The sequence below is a fragment of the Felis catus genome, chromosome E2 (genome assembly GCF_018350175.1).
Source record: "Felis catus isolate Fca126 chromosome E2, F.catus_Fca126_mat1.0, whole genome shotgun sequence".
NCBI classification, from domain to species: Eukaryota; Metazoa; Chordata; class Mammalia; order Carnivora; family Felidae; genus Felis; species Felis catus.
In genome coordinates, this window is record NC_058382.1 from 391935 (window position 1) to 409802 (window position 17868).

The 17868-nt window shown below is 47.6% G+C and overlaps 1 protein-coding gene across 16 annotated transcripts; it reads right to left on the bottom strand.

Moving 5' to 3' along the window:
- Positions 1-541: 541 nt before the first annotated feature.
- On the bottom strand, positions 542-15734 carry ZNF544 (zinc finger protein 544). Of its 16 annotated transcripts, none has more exons than XM_045045737.1 (9): positions 15668-15734; positions 15118-15258; positions 14479-14623; positions 9972-10435; positions 8629-8720; positions 7618-7720; positions 6943-7069; positions 6554-6637; positions 542-3127 (listed from the first exon to the last, which is right to left on the bottom strand). In XM_045045737.1, the coding sequence occupies exons 4-9, from the start codon at positions 9996-9998 to the stop codon at positions 1107-1109; spliced, it is 2454 nt and encodes an 817-aa protein (XP_044901672.1). In that variant the 5' UTR covers positions 9999-10435; positions 14479-14623; positions 15118-15258; positions 15668-15734; the 3' UTR covers positions 542-1106. The 16 variants fall into 16 exon arrangements, with proteins under 16 accessions (XP_044901672.1, XP_044901670.1, XP_044901671.1 ...); XM_045045735.1 differs by lacking the exon at positions 15668-15734 and adding an exon at positions 15490-15655; XM_045045736.1 differs by lacking the exon at positions 15668-15734 and adding an exon at positions 11195-11394 and having other exon boundaries at positions 15118-15655.
- Positions 15735-17868: the final 2134 nt, after the last annotated feature.

Below are 17868 nucleotides of genomic sequence, written 5' to 3' on the forward strand. Positions count from 1 at the left end.
CCTGAGCCAAAGGCAGACACTTAACCAACCGAGTCACCCAGGTGCCCCTGAGCTGACCTTCTTAACCAACCATCTGTGTACATGTTTTTTATGTGGTTGTAACGTTTTGTGTAAATACTACTTTGGGTCCTGTTTTCACTTTACCTGATATATACATATACATTTTCTAAGTAGGCTCCATGCCCAATGTGGGCCTTAAACTCATGACCCCTGAGATCAAGAGTTGCATGCTCCACCGGCTGAGTAGCCAGTCAGTGATAAATATTTTTCATATTGCTATACATCCAGCTCTGATTACAATCAACCTAACTGGGCAACAAAGTTAAATTAGAGCACAACAGAGTCTGACATATTCAGTTTTTTGTTTTTTTTTTTTTTTTTTTTTAGAGAGCTTGAGTAGGGGAGAGGTGCAGAGGGAGAGAGAGAATCTTAAGCAGACTCCACACTCAGCGCTGAGCCCAATGCGGGGGGTCAATCCTACAATCCTGGGATCATGGCCTGGGATCTTGAGCTGAAATCAAGAGTCAGACACTCAACCAACTGAGCCACCCAAGTGCCCCCAGAGTCTACTTTTAATTCCAATAAAAACCATTTCAGAAGACTTCCCATCCTTAGACCTCCTCCAGTTAACTGCTGGTTTACATTGATCATTGCTGGTTACATATTTCATCACTCAGTACCAACTTCAGCATGCAATGATTTCATTTTAGACAGTGTTTGGGGCTTTACATCAAGAATATCTTCCAATCCATTATTTCTAGGAATGTGTTACAGGGACAATGTCTGAGTAAGTTTGGGTGGTTGTTTTCACTAAAAAGATTATTTGGTGGGTATACTTACATTTTGAATTTCCTAACTCCTACTAAGAGCTCTGACTGAAAATTTTAAATCAGTGATCATGTTCATAGTTTCTCATCTAAATGCAGAAGTAAACACATTTAAATGTACATACAAATTACTTGTGCTACATTTGGGAACTGTAAGCTCTTGGGTTTTACTGCCAGAGGTTCTGATTTAGTAGATCAAGGTAAGCTTGGTAATATGCAGTTTCAATGAACACTCCAAGCAAATCTGATATATGTGGTCATTAGAGCACACTCTGAGAGTCATACCTTGGTCACCTGATGTCTAATAAAGGTTTCGCAGTGAGCTTTTCCATCTTGATTATTCAGAGTTTCTCTCCCATGAATTTTTTCATGTTGAATAAGGGATGTAATATAACTGAAAACTTTCCCGCATTCATTACATTCATAGGGTTTTTCTCCAGTATGAATTCTCTGATGCCTAGTAAGTTGACATCGCTGACTAAAGGCCTTTTCACAATGATTACATTCATAGGGTTTCTCGCCAGTGTGTGTCCTCTCGTGTTTTGTAAGAGTTGACCGATCATTAAAGGCTTTCCCGCAGTCAATACATTCATAGGGCTTTTCTCCAGTATGTGTTCTCTGATGTTCAATAAGGCGTGACTTCTGACTGAAGGCTTTAAAACACATGTTACACTGATACGGCTTGTCTCCAATGTGTGTTCTTTGATGCACAATAAGGGGAGATCTCTGGCTGAAAGCTTTTCCACAATGACTACACTCATAAGGTTTCTCTCCAGTATGGGTTCGCTGGTGCACAACAAGCTGTGATCGCTGCCGAAAAGATTTCCCACAGTCATTACATTCGTATGGTTTCTCTCCAGAATGAATTCTCTGATGTGAAAGAAGGTGAGAGCTCCCAGCAAAGGCTTTCCCACACTGATTACATTCAAAAGGTTTCTCTCCAGTATGAGTTCTCTGATGCTCAATAAGGTGAGAGCTCCCAGTGAAAGCTTTATCACACTGATTGCATTTATATGGTTTCTCTCCAGTGTGAATTCGCAGATGCCTAATAAGCTGAGTGCTTCTAATGAAGGACTTTCCACACTGGTTACATTCATAGGGTTTCTCTCCAGTGTGAGTCCTTTTGTGTGCAACAAAGTCAGAACTTTGGCTGAAGGACTTTCCACAATGACCACACTCATAAGGTTTCTCTCCAGTATGAATTCTCTGGTGTACAATAAGGTTAGAGTTCCACCTGAAAGATTTTCCACATTCATGACATTTATATGGTTTTTCTCCGGTGTGAGTTCGCTGATGCCTGATAAGTTTGGAACTCTGGGTGAAGGATTTCCCACACTGGTTACATTCATAGGGCTTCTCTCCAGTATGGGTTCTCTGGTGTACAACAAGGTCATAGCTCTGGCTGAAAGACTTCCCACACAGAGAACATTCATAGGGCTTTTCTCCAGTGTGTGTTCTCTGGTGTACAACAAGCTTAGAGCAACAGCTGAAAGATTTTCCACATTGATTACATGCATGTGGCTTCTTTCCAGTCTGAATGATGTCACAGTCAGTAAAAGATGACGCCTCATGGAAGGTATTACATTCCTCCTCACATCTAAATGGTGCTTCTTCAGGATCACTTATCACAGTTTGTACAAGGCATTTGTCACACTCATACTGGAGTTCTCTAAAATGCATTGGTTTGTGTTCATTCATAGACATGCTATGATTAATGATGTTTCTATAGCCTGTACAGTCATCGCTGCTCTCTGCTGAAAAAATTCTATTATGGTATCGAAGGGAGGTATCATAGTTGAAAGAGTCACTACTGACAGTATATTCATAAGGCTTTTTATTTCTCGTTTCAACATTTGTAAATTTATTCAAGGAAATGCTCTGATAGAAGGCGCTAGGACTTTGGTAATTTTCATGGGGCTTCAGATCAGCCCAGCCTTTCTCATGATTAATGAAAACTGAATTCTGTTTCAACTTTTTAACCTGTGACTCAAGTGTATGGAAATGTGCTCTTGTGGGTAATGTTGGAGGTAGAAGTCTTAAATTCAGGTAACTTCCCCCAAGGTCAGGCTCATAATGTTTCCCGTGAGCAAACGGTCTTTCTGGGGTGAGTATCGTTTGACTCAAAGGGTCTTCCTGGTGCTCCCTTAGCTGGTCCCTCCAATCCTGCCTTCCTCCCAATGTTACCAACCAGGGGCCCTCCTCCTGTATGCAGCATTTCATTTCTATGTTGTGGAATGGTTCTTCCACAGCAGTATCCTCTTTAGAAGCTGACTCTTCCTTTTCAAGTGTATTCTTCCAGTCTGAAAAAAATCCAAAATAATGAATTACTGGATATGTATTAGAGGGAGAGGATGGGATGAAGGAGACCCACCTAGTATAAGAGGTGTCTCTGGGTTTGTTTCTAATCCATGGATTGTAATTTCATGCAGGATGTGGGGGGGAAAAAGATGGATCAGCAAACAGGAAATCAGTGATAGAGTATAAAAAACAAGCAAAGATACTGGGGGACTGGTCCCCAAAGAAGGAGCAGAGAAATAAGAATAAGCAGGGGAGGGTAAAGAATAAAGGAGAAATCCACAAAAAGAATCGGGGGGGGGGTCTGAAGGTATACAGCCCTCAATAACCACAAAAGATACCTACGTTCTAATTGCTGGAACCTGTGAATATGGTACCTGATTGGGAAAAAGGGTCTTTGCAGATGTGTAAGTTAAGGAACTTGAGATAGGGAGAGTATCTGTGTGGGCCCTAAATGTCACCAGGAGTGTCCTTATAAAAGGGGAGGTAGAAAGAGATTTGACACACACAGAGAAGGTGATATGAACACGGAACAAAGAGATTTAGAGATGCTGGCCTTAAAGACTGAAGTGATATGGGCACAAACCAAGGAATGCTGCAGCCACCAGAAGTGGGAAGAAACAAGGAACAGATTTCCTTCTGGACCCTTCCAAGGGAGCATGACTCTGCTGCCATGGTATTGATTTCAGGTTTCTGGCCTCCAAAACTAGAAGAATCAATTTGTGTTGTTTTAACCCACCCAACTGGTAATATTACAGCAGCCATGGGAAATTAATACAGGGGCCTATCTGGTGCCTCAATCTAGATTATTGATCCAGAATCTTACTCTATTTATTTTCTGGTTCTGGATCTTGAAACAGGATCCCAAACATCAACACTGACTTAATATTCCTAACACACTATTTCTACTGTTTCTTCAGGCTACCCACAGAAAAAAAGACTCTTTCACCACTCCATAGTCAATGCCACCGACACCCCAGAAAAGCACTGTCGTCCTTGAAACAGTGTGGTTGGCCAGGCTGGGTTGCAACTGGGCTTCACTAACCAGCAACTTTTGAAGCTCATTCTCCTCGGTGGTAAGCCAGGAATAAAAATCCTTAGCTTACAGGGTTTGATGCACAAATGAACCGATCTGTGAGTCCTACATGGTGCCTGGCACAGAGTGCACTGTTAGTTCATGGTACCATTGATATCATCACCCCTGATTGTCCTAACAAACATTCCTCCCTCTGTTGAAATAGTGGGCCTCTAACAAGTGCTACAGGTTCCCAGCTCAGGACCCTTGCCTGAGTTCTCCAAGATTCCCCCTTTACGTGTCACTCTTCCTATTTCAGGTGTATAGCTGCCCACATTTAGTACTATCAAGGCCTCTGCTCAAGTCCCCATGCTTCACTCTCCATGTCTGCCATGGAGACAGGGATCCTCCATTTGGTAAAATGTTAACTATACTCTGTGGCCCTCCTTTAACTACAGGAGGACATTTCCGACTTGGACAAAGTCCTTATCTAAGCTCAACACCCTCCACGAGCAATGCTGTTCTCCTTCCCAAGACTCTTTGTGTTCCCTTGTGATGTTGCCTTGGAATCCCTAATGATCAGAACTTTTTCAAATGAAACAATGAAGGGGAGTGAAAAGGTATTTGGGGATGAGAAGGAGGAAAGAAGTCTTTGGGTGGCTAAAGGTGTCTAAATTGTGTCTGGTCATTGGGAACTGGGCAAAGGAGGTTAGACATTTTTCAGCAGTGTCTCCATTAAGATTTCAAAATGAGGAAAACAGAGATAGTGATGTCTATGACTGATGAGAATAAAGATGCTGCCCATAAACTGAATTCAGGATGGCATCATGAGAATGACCAAGAACAAGTAAAAGTGGGTGACGCTTCAGAGGGAAAAATAACAATAATAGAGGCTGCAAGTGCGAGTTATAGGGTAAGAAGCAACAAGAGCACATAAGATAAACTCAACGCCTCTGGCTAGGGTAACACAGAAGGCAGTGTGAAGGTCGAAGATGGTGTGAAGGATACACATGATGCTTCCTGCTAACTGAAAGCAGCCAGTTAAGAAAGGCCATGTACTGCAGCATTCCAACTATAGGACATACTAAAAAAGGTAAAACCAGAGAGAGTAAAACAACCAGTGGTTTCCAGGAGTTAGGGTGGAGGGAGGAAGGAATAGGTGGACCAAAGAGGATATTTAGGGCAGTGGAATTATTTTGCATGGTACTATGATAGATATATGGCATCATACATTTGCCCAAACCCAGAGTGTACAACACCAAGAGTGAACCTGATGTAAACTATTGATCTCTATTGGTAATAATGGGTTAATACAGCTTCACCTATTGTTTTCTTTTTAGAGAGAGAGAGAGCACACACGTGCATGCAGCGTACACACCCGTGAATGGGGGAGGTACAAAGAGAGGGAGAGCCTAAGCAGGCTCCGTGCCCAGTGTGGACTGTGGGATCATGACCTGAGCTGAAATAAACAGCTGGACACTCAACCGACTGAGTCACCCAGGCGCCCCATACAGCTTCACCCATTGTAACAAAAGTACCACAGCATATAAAATATTAATAACAGAGGAAACTGTGTGTGTGTGGTGGGGGAGGGAAGGGTGAAATATGGGAACTCTGTACTTTCTGCCCAACTTTCTGTAAACATAAAACTGCTCTAATAAATAAAATCTATTAAAACAGAACAGCAACAAAAATCAGAAGCAGCCTAATTAGTTAGGATGATGCACATGTTCTAAATTGATCGTAGCAATGGATGCACATTCTGTGAATATACTAAAATCCTCTGCATACTTTAAATTAGTGTGTTGTATGGTATGTGCATTGTATCTGACACAGCTATTAAAAAAAAGAGAGTTCCAACCAGGCTGCCACACTGGGATGTATCAGGAAGTGGATGAAAAGAGGTGGGAAAATAAGTCCAGGAACTGATTTAGTAGAAATCCTTCTGGAAGGAATAGGTCGTTGCCACTTCCCAGGATGCACAAGTTCTCACCATACCTCTGGATCATCTAGTAGTTATGGGAATGTCCAACATGGAGGAGGGATGGACACCCAACTACAGGGTAAAGACCAGGCCTGAAGGGGAAGTCTGAGGAGCCGCTGCCTTGGGTGGAAGTCAGGACGAAGGACTCAAGGAAAAGGGGGCACAAAGAGCTGGGAGTAGATGAAGCAAACAGCTAAGGGATGAAGACTAAGGGAAGATGGGAACAGAAAAGAACCTGTACATAAGAAATGTCAGGACAACAATGATGTGTTTTTCATGGACTGGGGATGGAGGGATGGGTTGATGTGGCTGAGAATGAGGCTTTTTGGATGCCTGAGGAAGCTCCCTGCTCCTCCTCCCCTCCTAGGACCCAGGGTCCTGGGGAGAGCTCTCTGGCCCCCTTAACTCACCAGGCCTCTGATTTCCTCTCACCTCTGGGAGGTCCATGCTCTGCCCTCCATGGGTCTTGTCCTTGCTCCAGCCAGCAGATCACAGCCGGTTTCGAAAGCAGAAGCCCTGGTCATTGGGGGGAAAACAAAGGACTTTGTGCTCTGTTTGAGGAAGAGGAGAACTATGTCCTCTAGCCCAGCCCTCAGTCCTGGGGTTAGATGTGGATGGACTAGGAAGGCCCTGCACATCTCGAAAAAACTCCCAGCAAAACTCTCGGCTCCTTAGAGGCAGAAAAGTGGCAATATCCGGGATCTGCATCTCAAAGGAACCCATTTCTAGAATGTTCTGGCCCAGCCCAGGCATACCCTTAAGAGCCAGAGCTTTGAGTCTCTGAAGCAGAAAACTGCTATGATGGGTGGAGCCTATCTTACCCAGGAAGGCTAGGTGGCTGCAGGTCTCCAGAGTCACGTTGCGGTACAGCGTCCTCTGGGCTGGATCCAGCTGTCCCCACTCCTCCCGCGTGAAGGTCACAGCCACGTCCTTGAAGCTCACAGGTGGCTGAAACATCACCTGTATCATCATACATTGTGGACGCTGGGTAGGGGGGATGGGGCAGCATGGGGAGGGAGAGGACGTGGGCCGAGGATGACCCCCATGAGCACTCATGGGGTTCCCACCTTTGGGACCAAACCCAGACCCAGTCCCATGGTGTTTTCACTTCTCTCTGAGTATCTCATCTACCCCTGGTCACACTGGTGCTTCTGATTTCCTGTACTGGGAAACAACAGGAATCCCACTCAGACATCCCATCCCTCACTTCTCTACAAAGTCACAAATTTGAAGCCAAAGAGGAGGTTCTAAATCAGGGGCCAGCAAACTTTGGCCTGCAGGACAAATAAGGGCTATGGCATGTTTTTTATAAGGCTAATGCTATGAGCTGCATTGTTTCCCCCAAATTCACATGTTGAGGGCCTACCCCCCAAAGTGACAGGGACTTTACCCAGAAGTAATTAAGGCTAATGTAGGTCATGAGGGCAGGGCTCTAGTGTGATGAGATTGGTGTCCTCATAAGAGGAAGCAGGGACACCAGAGGCCTCTCTCCCTACCACGTGAGGACACAGAGGAGGTGCCACCAGCAAGCCAGAAAGATAGTCCTCACCAGAAAGCAACGCTGTTGACACCTTGATCTTGGATTTCCAGTTTGCAGAACTATGAGAAAATAAACGTCTGTTGCTTACTCCACCCACTGTGGTATTTCGTCATAGCAGCACGAACGGACTAATATAGCTAAGAACGGATTTTTACATTTTTAAATCCATTTTTCACCATGTGTGAAAAGGATGGGACAAAGGCTGTATGTGGTCCACAGAGCCTAAAATAGTTCCTACCTGGCCCTTTATAGAGAGTGCTAGGTGAAGCCTACTTTCAAGGAAGGCCGCCAGTAGGCAAAAAGCCATGTGTCCTGGCCTCGGGGGGGCCCAGCATCTCAGCTTCATGACTCACTTGAGGGACACCTGGACATGTCCCTGAACTCCTCTGGCTTGAGCTGCTGTCCCTCATGAAGACAGTCTCCCGCATCAGGAAGTCTCACAGGACATGAGGGGCAGTGACCCCCAGGCACCCAGTAAGCACACAGATAATGGGTGTGGTGATGGGACCCTGAACAAGGTCAGGGACCTGCTCCTCACCCCACTGTGTGCTGCACTGTGAGCCATCTAAGGGCGACTATGGCACTTTAAGGGGACACTCTCAGTGGCCCTCCTGAGTAGTCTCAGTGAGGGTCAAGGGCCCAGTGTGGCTAAATGGGGTATGGAGGCCTAGTTCTGCCCATCCTTGATAACTTGCTGAGCAGCCGTCACAAACAGTCTGAGCCACAGGGCACCAGCTGTCCCAGGAGACCAGGTGTGGAAGCCTCATGCTGGGTCTGATCCTAGAAGCTCCTAGCTTATCCATACAGGGAAGGTGCTTTATCTGCAAAGAGCCCTTGGCTTTCACATGAAGGCTAAGGACAACATTACAGTGCTCTTATGGGCTGGCCTGAGGACCTGGGTGCTAGTCCTGGACCAGTTTTGCACCTGAGGAGACTGAGGCAAAGAGAGAAAAGGTCCCTAACTCACCTGGGATGGGACTGGCTGAGAATGTGCTTCCATTTCCTCCTCATACCTGAAGAAGCTGTTGTGGAGAGGGCAGGGATCCTCAGAAGGCAGGGCTGGAGAAAGAGGGAGCAATTAGCAATTCAGCCCCTCCTCAGTAAGCCCACGGGACAGAAACCACCCACAACCCCAACAAAGGAGAGGCCTGCCAATGCCATCTGAGGAACATCCCCCTGGGATTTGAGTAGCTGGGAGATAGGGCTCTGACCAGTTTCCTAAAAGTCCAAGGCTCTGAGGTCAGCTCTGGCAGCCAAGCCAGCTTTCCAGATGTGGAGTGGGCCAGCCAGCCCAGGTCCAAGCCTGGGATGGACATGGGCTGCCCTAGGCTCAAGGTAAATGCCCAGTCACATGCTGGTGTGTCTGAACTGTGACCCCACAGATACACAGCCATCCCTAGACACCTAAGTAAAGGACTGGCCAGTTTCTCCTGTCATTTCAAGAGACTAAATTGGAGGAAATAGAAGCAGAGTGTTAAGACAATTGTACGATTTTAAGATACCTCAATGAAACATCAGCTAATTTCCCACGAAAACTGCATAATTTTTGAATACCAGTGACACATGAACTGGCTTCAAAAAGAAAAAAAGACTCACAATTTTAAAATATCACAATAAAACATCAGCTGGTTTCCAAAAATGGGGGTAAGGGGAATGGGGACAAGGAGGATAAAAATCCCCAGGAGGACAACTAAGGGCTCTGTAGGGGGTGTCACCCCGGGTATGTGCTCCCCCAAGCTACTCTGGAGGTGCAGGACGCTGCCCCCGCGTGAGGTGTGCCCATCACCTGCTGCTTTACTTGTTCGCCATTGCTTCCCATACCCTACTTGTCTAATAGCTTGGCTGCAGGCATGTGACTGTTCCACTGAGACAGCCGGGTGAGAATCCCATGAAATATGGCCGCCAAACCTTCCCCATATTTGACTCCTGCTCACCCACTTGCACCAGAAGCACACCCACACCTGTGTACGCCCACACACCAACTCTCGTCACTGGTCATTTGGGATGACCCAACATTCCAGAAATATATGCTGCATTTGTGTGTCTGTTCACAGGGAGCTCCTGCTCATTCCGCCAGATGGCACCTTTCATTTGCATGGTGCCATCCAGGTCACAAAGAACCTTGAACCCTCACCCCCTTGAAACTCAGAACAGCTACCGTCTGGGCTGGAGGCCCACGGAGACTCGGGACTCTCATTCATTGCTTCCGGGAGGCAGATGCTCACTCTTCTCCCAGGACTGAATGCTAGCATTTTTCTTGTTCTACTTTCTCTGTAAAACCATTTCCCCAGAGAATCAAAAAGCACTCACATATTGGGGAAATCGTGCTCTCCCCATGCTTCACATTTGTGGCAGTTCTCACCTCTGCCTTCAAATGTCCGGATAGTCTCCTCTACCAGTGTCATCTCCTCTTCGAGCTTTTCCAGGTGCTGGGTTTCTCATAGGTCCTGAGCTCCGCGGAGAGTATGCTGGGGGCAGCCCCTAGCCACAGTCAGCAGGAGCATGGTGGTTGCAGATGGGCCAGGACCTCAGCACCTGCAACTGCTGGAGCCACAAAGGCACCAGAGGCAGCTTCCCACTGTTCTCCCACTTCCAAGACAGTCTCTTTCGAGCACTCTGCTGATTCCAATGCAGCGAGGTCTGAGAACTCCTTTTCTGAGCTTAATTCTGCAGACACTCTCTTCTGGTCATCACCTTCATGGTGGGTCCCAATCTCTCTCACAGAGACCTCATATTCTTCAGGCAAATAGAGCACCCAAGTCCTCTGAGAATTGCTGTAAAAAGGGGAGAGTGCTGAGCAACAAATTCAATACTGAAGCGGAAGATGATGGCTTCAAAACGCAGGGCTGTGTCTGACCTTGGCGCTTAGGCCAGTACAGATAAGGCAGCAATAAACATGCAAGAAACAGAATGCCAGAATGTTTCGAATAGCTGTCAAATAAGAAATTTTAGAGGAAAACCATTTATATCCTACTAAAAAACGTTAAAGTCAGAACATAAGTCTGTGACAAAAAGTTCAACTTTCTACTTTAGAGCTGGTGTGAGTACGCATTTACCTGACTCCCAGAACAACCCCCACCCCAAGAAGGCAAAAGTTCCATCCATCCATAACAATGCTGGAATGGCCACACCGTCCACAGCACACCTAACATACTGTGTGCATAACAGGTTGTGTAACTCAGCAGGCCTAGATTATCCATGACTCGCACGTTTCAAAGAAAGGCCTATTCCCTGACCAGCTAGCTGCTGGGAGGTAACCTCTGAGCTCTTAGGGATATCCTACCTGATAAATTGTCTCTGTTTACTTGGGGACACCATACACAGTGTGCATCAGGCTCAACTAAAGGACCAGGCCATGAAAAGAACCCCATCTCCAGGAAGTGTGAGAAAGTTGGCCCTTTCTGCACAGCTGTGGTTCTCAACTGGGAGCAGGGGTGCCCTCAAGGGACATCTGGCAATGTCTGAAGATACGTGGTTGTCACAACTTGTAGAGGGTGGGCAGAGGTGAGAGAGGCACTAAACATTTCCCCCACCTGAGGACGACTTGGCCTCCAATGTCAACAGTGCCAAGATTTCCTAGCCTGGAAATGATTAACTCTCTGGTCTTCACATGTGTACTGAGAATCTGAGAATGATGCTTCAAGTCCGTCTTTCTTTCTTTCTTTCTTTCTTTCTTTCTTTCTTTCTTTCTTTCTTTCTTTCTTTCTTTCTTTTTTTGGAGAGAGCAAATGAGCTGGGGGTAGAAGGAGAGAGGAAGAAAGAGAGAGAGAGGGAGGGAGAATCTCAAGCAGGTTCCATGTTCAGCAAAGAGCCCGAAATGGGGTTCAATCACACAACCCTGGGATCATGACCTGAGCCAAAATCAAGAGTCAGACACCCAACTGAGTCACCTAGGTGCCCCTGAAGTCCTTCCTGACCGCTCCTTCACACTCACCTATCACATTCAGTTGGTCACAAAGACCTGGGGTCCCCCACATTTCAAATATGCACCTCTCCACACCCTTGGTTCCCAATGTCTGGTCTATTGCTTTTTGATTGAGTTACTGAAGAAGATCTGACTGGGTCCTATCTCTTGTCTTTCCCCCTTTCTCCCAGGAAGCCACAGAGGCCATAGTAGAATGCAGCTTCTGTCACTGTGTGGCAGTTTCCCACTGTCTTCAGGTTCAAGTTCAAGTTCCTCCACAAGCTCTGGAAGTTCCTTTCTGTATTAAAAGTACACATGATGGGGTACCTGGGTGGCTCAGTCGGTTAAGCATCCGACCTCAGCTCAGGTCATGATCTCATGGTTTGTGAGTTCGAGCTCCACGTTGGGCTCTGTGCTGACAGCTCCGAGCCTGGAGCCTGCTTCAGATTCTGTGTCTCCCTCCCTCTCTGCCCATCCCCTGCTCACGCTCTGTCTCTCTCTCTCTCTCAAAAATAAACAAACATTACAAAAAAATTTTTTTAAAAAGTACACATAATATGGGGCACATAAGATGGGGTGGCTCAGTCAGATGAACATCCAACTTCAGCTCAGGTCACGAGCTGTGCTGACAGCTCAGAGCCTGGAGCCTGCCTTGGATTCTGTGTCTCCCTCTCTCTGTCCCTCCCCCACTCACACTCTGTCTTTCTCTCTCTCTCTTTCTCTCAAAAAAAAAAACATAGGGGCGCCTGGGTGGCGCAGTCGGTTAAGCGTCCGACTTCAGCCAGGTCACGATCTCGCGGTCCGTGAGTTCGAGCCCCACGTCAGGCTCTGGGCTGATGGCTCAGAGCCTGGAGCCTGTTTCCGATTCTGTGTCTCCTTTTCTCTCTGCCCCTCCCCCGTTCATGCTCTGTCTCTCTCTGTCCCCAAAAATAAATAAACGTTGAAAAAAAAAAATTTTTTTAAAAAAACAACAACAAAAAAAAAACATAAAAAATTTTTTTAAAGTACACATGAGAGGCGCCTGAGTGGCTCAGTTGATTGAGCGTCCGACTTCAGCTCAGGTCATGATCTTGCGGTTGGTGAGTTCAAGCCCCACATTGGGCTCTGTGCTGACAGCTCAGAGCCCAGAGCCCACTTCAGATTCTGTGTCTCCCTCTCTCTCTGCCCCTCCCCCACTTGCATTCTGTCTCTCAAAAATTAAAATAAACATTAAAACAATAAAATAAAATAAAATAAAATAAAATAAAATAAAATAAAATAAAATAAAATAAAATATACACATTAAATGCCAGTTTGGATACTGAGTTGGGAAAAACCCTGTCTGTTCTCCCAAGATTCTCCTTTACTCCTACATTCTCAATAGTCCTGACCCTTCTGCTCACCAAATGTGGGGGTTTTTCCCATACCAAACACTTCTCTGTGACACCAGCAGGGTGTCCAACAATTTAACTCAACTCAGATCCCACATCTTAAGGGCTCAGTTCCACAAGACTGCCCCAATCCCTCCAGATGCCAACCATAAGCAGCAGGTTCCCAAGTTACCCACAACTCCTCTCTGACTTAGCTACAAATTGAAGATTCCCATAACCTCCTCTCCTTAGATCCTATATTTGTTGGAGTGGCTCACAGAACTCAAAGTAATGTACACATTTGCCAGTTTATTAAAGTATATGACAAAGAACACAGATGAACAACCAGATAAAGAGATACACAGGCTGCCATCTTGCCATCTTGGTTCTCTGCCTCTCCCTCTGGTACACTGCTGCCCAGCCCACTGCCCCTTTCTTAGCATCTTTCATCAAGGACCTGCCCCTCAGCCTCTCTCACTTGGAAGCTCAACACAATCTGCCTCACGCTACCAGCCACCCTCTCTGCCTGCCACTGATGGTTTTTGAGTCCTAGGTCGTATGAGACACATCCGCCCCATCTGTATCCCCACTACAGCAGCAAGTCCATGCTCTCACTCCCTCTTCCCACCCCTCTCACTACTGTCCGATCTGCGCAGACAAACCTGCCTCTTAATTCACTCCAGTCAATGACCCTAGGCTCTACCACCTTCCAGGCACTGACTCCTCTAAGCCAAAACCCCCCCAAGTGGCTCCCTTCAACTTCTCAGGGGAGAGATTTCCCTTCTAGTCAAGTAAACTCCTGCATCCCAGTACCCCCAACCCTTACTTCCATGCTTCTGCTCCTCACAGCTAGGCCCTTGGAGCAGCCAACACCTCAGTCCCCTCTTCTTCACTCTGTCCATGCTCTCTCTACCCTCACTCTTTTTAAAAAAAAATTTTTTTTAACGTTTATTTATTTTTGAGACAGAGAGAGACAGAGCATGAACGGGGGAGGGTCAGAGAGAGGGAGACACAGAATCTGAAACAGGCTCCAGGCTCTGAGCTGTCAGCACAGAGCCCGACGCGGGGCTCGAACTCATGGACTGTGAGATCATGATCTGAGCCGAAGTCGGCCACTTAACCAACTGAGCCACCCAGGTGCCCCACTCTACCCTCACTCTTGAACACACACACTACAAATGCACACCACACCCAAGAAAGCGGACAAAGATTCTAGATGATGCTATCTTATTTTGACACTCCTGCCCATCCTTGGGCAGTCTCCTCCTGCCTATAACCATTTCTACTCTCCCATCCTCTCCTTGTCTGGAGGCATCCAAGGGCAAGGGCTGGGAACACTACTCTGCAGCCAGACTGACTGCTTTCAAAGTCCCAGCTCCACCACTTGCCTCTGTAGGCCCTAAACAGCCCTCCTTAACCTCACTAGGCCTCAGTTTCCTGATCTGTAGACATCTGGGAGAACAGCAGGCCTTGTGTCATCGTGCTTCTGTGAGAATTAAATGAGCTGTATTTATAGAGCTCAACATCATGCGACACACAGGACACAGCACATTTAGTCACATACATTATACATAAATTCCTCTTCTTTGCCTCCTGCTGGACCTGGGAGGGGGCTGGTGTGGCAGGGTCTCTCCTTGTCTCCTCTGTCTCCAGGGCTGGGGCAGAGGTTGTTTTCTTCTTCTTCCTTTCACAGCTTCCTCTTTCCCTGCCTGGAGAGTGGGATTTCAAGTGCTGTGCCAGGCTTCAAGTTCAGCCCAGACCTCCCTCCCAGGCTCCCTGCCAATGCCACTTCCTCCTCTATTTCCAGCCCACCTCCTATCGACTCCTCAACTCAACACAGCTGAGTGACCAGGAATTCTGTGACCTCCATCCTGGCTCCTCACTAGAAATGGGAACTGAAGAGTCCTGAGCTCTTCCCACCCCCTTGGCATTCCCTCTTGCACAGTTATTTCCACAGCCAGACGGTTCTACTCTGAGGCTCTTTGAAATCCAACTCTAATGCCTCACGTACTGGATAGCTTCATGTCCGTGTTCTTCACACCTCCAGCCCCTTCTCTCACCCAGCCCTTAACCTGGGGTATCAACAAACACAATGAACACCCTGGGCGCAGAGTTGATTGATGCTCTACCTGGACTGCCCCTAATTCTTTGTTCGCTTGGAAAGCATACACTTACTCTTCAAACTGAGTTCAGGTTCACATACCAGTGGAAGAAAACGCGTCCAAGTTCTGAGGCTGGGGTGGCCTCTGGGTAAAGGAAGCCTCACTTGCCTGGTTCTGCTGCCGGGAGGCCTAGGCTACCACCTCCTGCACAGAGCGCCCCCGGGGTAGGTGGCGTTAACAACCTGAGGGAAGAAAAGAGACGCGAGGCTGGGTCTGGGTGGGCAGGCCCCAGATTCCCACAGGCCGGCCAGAAACCCTCAACAACAGCTGGTCTCCTTTGCGGAGGGAGAGCTTCAACCAAACCGGCTCCCGGCCGCGCACCGGAGCAGGAGAACCTCAAACTAGATCACATCCAGCCGCGCTCTGCAGCAGGAGGGGCCCTGGCTGCACCAGCTCCCTCCCAGTTTCCGTACACAGAGGGACTCGCTTCCGACAGGCCCAGCGCGGCCCCGCAGGAGGAGGGACCTCGGCCAGTCTCCTGACTCCCCGGGCACCGCCCAGATAACTTCGGTCCGGCCTGGCCCCGCCCTCCAGCCCGCCCCGCCCAGCTGAAAGCGGAGCCTCCGCGCGGGTCCCGGATTTCAGGCTCACCTGAGCGTGCAGATCAATGGCTGCGCTTCCGGCGGACGGCGGAAGTGCGCGCGCTGGGCGTAACGGACTGCAAATCCCAGAAAGCCGCGCGCCGGTGGCGGTTTTTCCCGCGGCGGCGACCGTTGCTCCAGGCGACTGTTCGAGGGCGGAGGTGTTTGTGCGTCGGAGGCTCCCTGGGACTCAGAGTCGGCCGTCTCCCTTTTACGGCGGCTCGTGTTGTGGTTTCGAGTGTGGTTTCCCTTGGGCTGTGCTCTTTGGCGTGCCTCTCCGCTCGGCCCGGGTTAAAGTACGCGACTCTGACTCTCCTCAGCCGGCAACCGAGGCCGCGACGCCAGAATGGCGGACGTCTGCGATCTACGTCGAGGGCGGGATTCGCGTCTGAACTGCGTTCGGCCGCATCCTTTCCTTGTCGGCCTTTCCAGCGCCTCGACCTGCTGTGGAAGTGAACGAAGACGCCTTGAAAGGGTCTAGACCCCGCTAAAGCGAGGGAGTCCGCCACCATCCTGGGCCTTTGGCGGAGGCTCGAAGGCAGGCACGGAAAGCTTTTCAGCGACAAGCAGGAAAGGCCTCGGGTGCGCCTTGGATGCACTTTGGCGAGTGTGGAAGACGGGCTAACTAAGCGGGTCATCCTGTCTGGGATGGCTTAGGGAGTATATTTGGCTTTCTCCGGTTGGCCCGAAGTGGGCCAGGGACAAAAAAATAGGTAAGCTGACAGTTAGTGACCAAGTCCTGAATGTGGGGGCCTGTAGCCGGAGAGGTTGTGGGTCTGTTCTATTAGGTGTGGTCTGCCCGTTGTTGTGTTTGCAGCCTCACTGCGTCGTGGGGCGCAGAGTGTGAGACCTTCCACGTGCTGACCTGCCACAGGAACCTTCCCAGGCTGGCCTGCTGGCGGGAGCCACTCTGGCTCTGCCTGAACGTCGTAAGCTCCTGATTGTTCCCTCGTGTCTGGGGTGCTCTTGTGACCAGCCTTCCTTGCTTGGACTCTTCTGGGCCTGACCTCGTTGGTTGCTTTACCCAACAACAATCAGCTTCTTACTTGCGTATTTCATACTTGTTAACATGACCCTGCAATTTGTAGATTCTTCCAGGAAGTCTGGAATCTGACTTCCAAAGGGAGAGTCTTGATGGGAGTGGGCTCGTGCCTCTTGCTGTGCCACTGAATTAGACAAAAGCCCTTTGGCCAAGGAGAAACGACAGGTCTGCTGGGGGCTTCTGGGGAAGTGCCCCCTCTCAGTAATTGACATAGACCATAGGGTGTCTCCTTTTATTGTCTTTGAACAGCATTGTCTGCACATAATGTGTAGAACCGTACTGCCGTGCCAGCACCTTGAAGAGGCCAGCCCAAGGGGCAAAGTCGACATGCTGAGAATGGCAGAGCAGAAAGATGGAAAGAACCAGAGTCACCGAATCAACTGATACTGCCTGTGGCCATCTTGGGACTTTTCCTTATGATACCATAAACGACCTTGTTTATTTTTATTATGGAAAAATTCAAACGTACAAGAGTAAGGTGAATAGTGTGATGAAAACCCATACTTCTCTCCATGCATTTACTCAACTTCTTTTACTCACCTCATTCTGTTCTTTAAATTTATCCCCACTTGCTCCCAGCCACCACTGGATTGTTTTGAAGCAGATTCCCTATCATTTCACTCATAAATAACTAAGGTTATCTGTAAAAGATAATGATTTCTGGCAGAATAGGAAAATCCATAGAGAAAGTAAATTAGTGGTTGCCTAGGACTGGGGAAGTTTGAGGGAAAATGAGTGACTGCTAAATGGATATTGGTTTCTTTTGGGGGTGATGAAAATGTCCTAAAGTTGATTGCAGTGATGGTTGTAAAACAGTAAAAAACCATTGAATTGTACAGTTTAAGTGGGTGTGTGTGAATTATGTTAATAAGGCTGTTTAAAAATCAGTACATAAGGTTGCCAACACCTAGTGGACAAACATATAATGGGGGAAAAAGATGACTTCTGAATACATAACCATAGTCATTAACACACCTAAAAATATTAGCAAAAATTCCTTAATATCAAATATCCAGTGTTAATTCCACTTGTGTCCTTTTTTTTTTTTTTAACATTTTGTTTATTTAAATTAGGATCTGAACAAGATTCACACTTTACATTTGGTTAATGTGTGCTTCAGTCGTATAATTTAGGGATTTGCCCCATATGTGCTTTTTCCTTTTATTTCC

Bases quoted from the DNA above. Each gene is read 5' to 3' on its own strand.
- ZNF544 (XM_045045737.1), bottom strand. From the start codon at position 9,998: ATGGGGAGAGCACGATTTCCCCAATAT. The intron at 8,721-9,971 runs GTGAGTGCTTTT...CTCTTTCTCCAG, and splicing joins GAGCACGATTTCCCCAATAT to CCCTGCCTTCTGAGGATCCC. The intron at 7,721-8,628 runs GTGAGTTAGGGA...ATTTTCTCATAG, and splicing joins CTCAGCCAGTCCCATCCCAG to TTCTGCAAACTGGAAATCCA.